Raw genomic sequence first — 1,885 nt, 5'->3', positions numbered from 1 at the left:
CTCGTGCTCGCCGCCGTCGGCGGTAGCGACTCTGCAGCTTCATCCCAGATGGACGCGGTGGCGTTGGCGACTGGGCGGAGACACAAAATGGTGGAGTTAATTTCATTTTAGTTAATTTCATTATGCTACAATTATCATAAAAGATAGACTGTTGTAAAGGGTGTTTTTACCACTGTCTATAGATGACGTGGATGCTTACTCTAGACAGGCCGGTGTCTGAACCAATATACATGCCCTTAGGAAAACAGTAAATGATTCACCTTTTGATTACAGCGGATTAAGAAATTGATCTGACATAGCACAACCATGTAATCTGCTATCCTTACATCTTTGAGTACTATATTCAGATGTGTAAAATTGTCCAGATGTTGCGGTCCATTGTGTTTGCATCTACCTTTAGATCGGATTTTGATCAAAAAGATTTAAACCAAACTTGATCGAATTTAGCTAATTCGTCCGTCACACCAATTGTGTAGATTTCCAATCAGCTTCACATTAAAAAGCATAAGACGAAATACAACCATGCCATAATCCTTAAGATAACGAACTTTCTTTACTTCATAATCATGCAAACATTGCAATGCATAACTGATCCCCACAGATTCTCCGTGCTAAATGTTCTTACTGACAACAGATTCGGTACTAACATCTTGGGTAATGAAAGAGTTTAATTACAATTAGCTAGTGGCATCTTACAACGAAATCCGTCTCACGAGCCCGGCGAGTCGCGCGAGCGAATGCTGCCGCCGCCGGCCGCCGGCGCCACGGCGCGGTCGGCCGAGCGCGTCGTGACGCACCGGTAGGCGACCGTGGCGAGCCAGAACGCCCATGGCAGCGCCACGAGCCCCAGACCGACGGCGGGGATCCACCCGGGCGCCTCGCTCGGCGGCAGCACGACGTAGGCCACGAGGCACCCGCCGCCGCCGAGCACGGCGAGGAGCAGCAGCACCGTCACCACCCACACCAAGACGCTGCTGGCCGGCCGCCCGCATTGTTCCCCCTCCTGGGGCGGCGCCATCGATCAATCGTCGCCGGTGGGTCGGAGCCTAGGAAGACGCAACGGCGGCGAGGACGGACGCTGATGCGCTGGTCAAGGAGAGCAAGAGGAGGGCGGCGTGCATCGCCAGTGGCCGGGGTCGATCAAACTGCCACCGGTCCTCGCCTTGCTGCCTTCTTATTCGTGGACCAAGAACATGAAAATGCGCCAAAAAAGTTCTGATCTGTTATGCTGTTTGCCCTTTTGTGGATCGAGGAATGCAGGAGGAGCAGCGATGGCGGAATGGCGGAGCGCTCAAACCAGGGTGGCCAAAATGGAAGCAGAGGTCAAGAGAGAATGGTGGCGAGTTAATTGTGCATTCTATAATAAGCCAGTTCTTCTTTTCTTACATGCTGCTACTACCACACAAAAAAACATGCTGCAACAAGTGATATTACTCTTAAACGCGCAATATATTTGTAATAATCTAACCTAGCTATATTAAAATTTGGACTGTCAAAGTATCTTTAATACGATTTAAGTTTATTGAAAAAATATATAATGATATTTAAAAAAATCTAGTAAAATTCTTGAACTATTGGTTTTACTCACTTGTTCATTTGAACTTGTTTCGGGCACAACTAATCGGGAAATCCTATTTGACGCTTATGCGCCCGTTCGCAAATGAGCGCCTGAAGGGCACGGCTAGTTGGGCTCAGCCCATATACCCCTTCCTGCCTTTTGTACTATGTAAACCCAAAAAAAAAAGTGTGTCAGTGGTATTCAAAACAGTGACCATCCGGTCATTAGTAGAGTGCACTAACCACCCCAAAGGCCTCATCAGATGTGCTCTATTATGTTTTCTTCAATATTTTTTTCACATTTTTTTACCTTTTTATTTTTGTTTTT

At 47.3% G+C, this 1,885-nt stretch overlaps 1 protein-coding gene across 1 annotated transcript; it reads right to left on the bottom strand.

Annotated features, from left to right (window-relative positions):
* Nucleotides 1–531: 531 nt before the first annotated feature.
* Nucleotides 532–1,306, bottom strand: LOC123451221. Its single transcript, XM_045128230.1, has one exon. The coding sequence runs from the start codon at nt 1,016–1,018 to the stop codon at nt 710–712; it is 309 nt and encodes a 102-aa protein (XP_044984165.1). The 5' UTR covers nt 1,019–1,306; the 3' UTR covers nt 532–709.
* Between the last annotated feature and the right edge of the window lie 579 nt (nt 1,307–1,885).

This window comes from Hordeum vulgare, chromosome 4H (assembly GCF_904849725.1).
Source record: "Hordeum vulgare subsp. vulgare chromosome 4H, MorexV3_pseudomolecules_assembly, whole genome shotgun sequence".
NCBI classification, from domain to species: domain Eukaryota; kingdom Viridiplantae; phylum Streptophyta; class Magnoliopsida; order Poales; family Poaceae; genus Hordeum; species Hordeum vulgare.
This window is presented reverse-complemented; position numbering and strand designations above follow the sequence as displayed.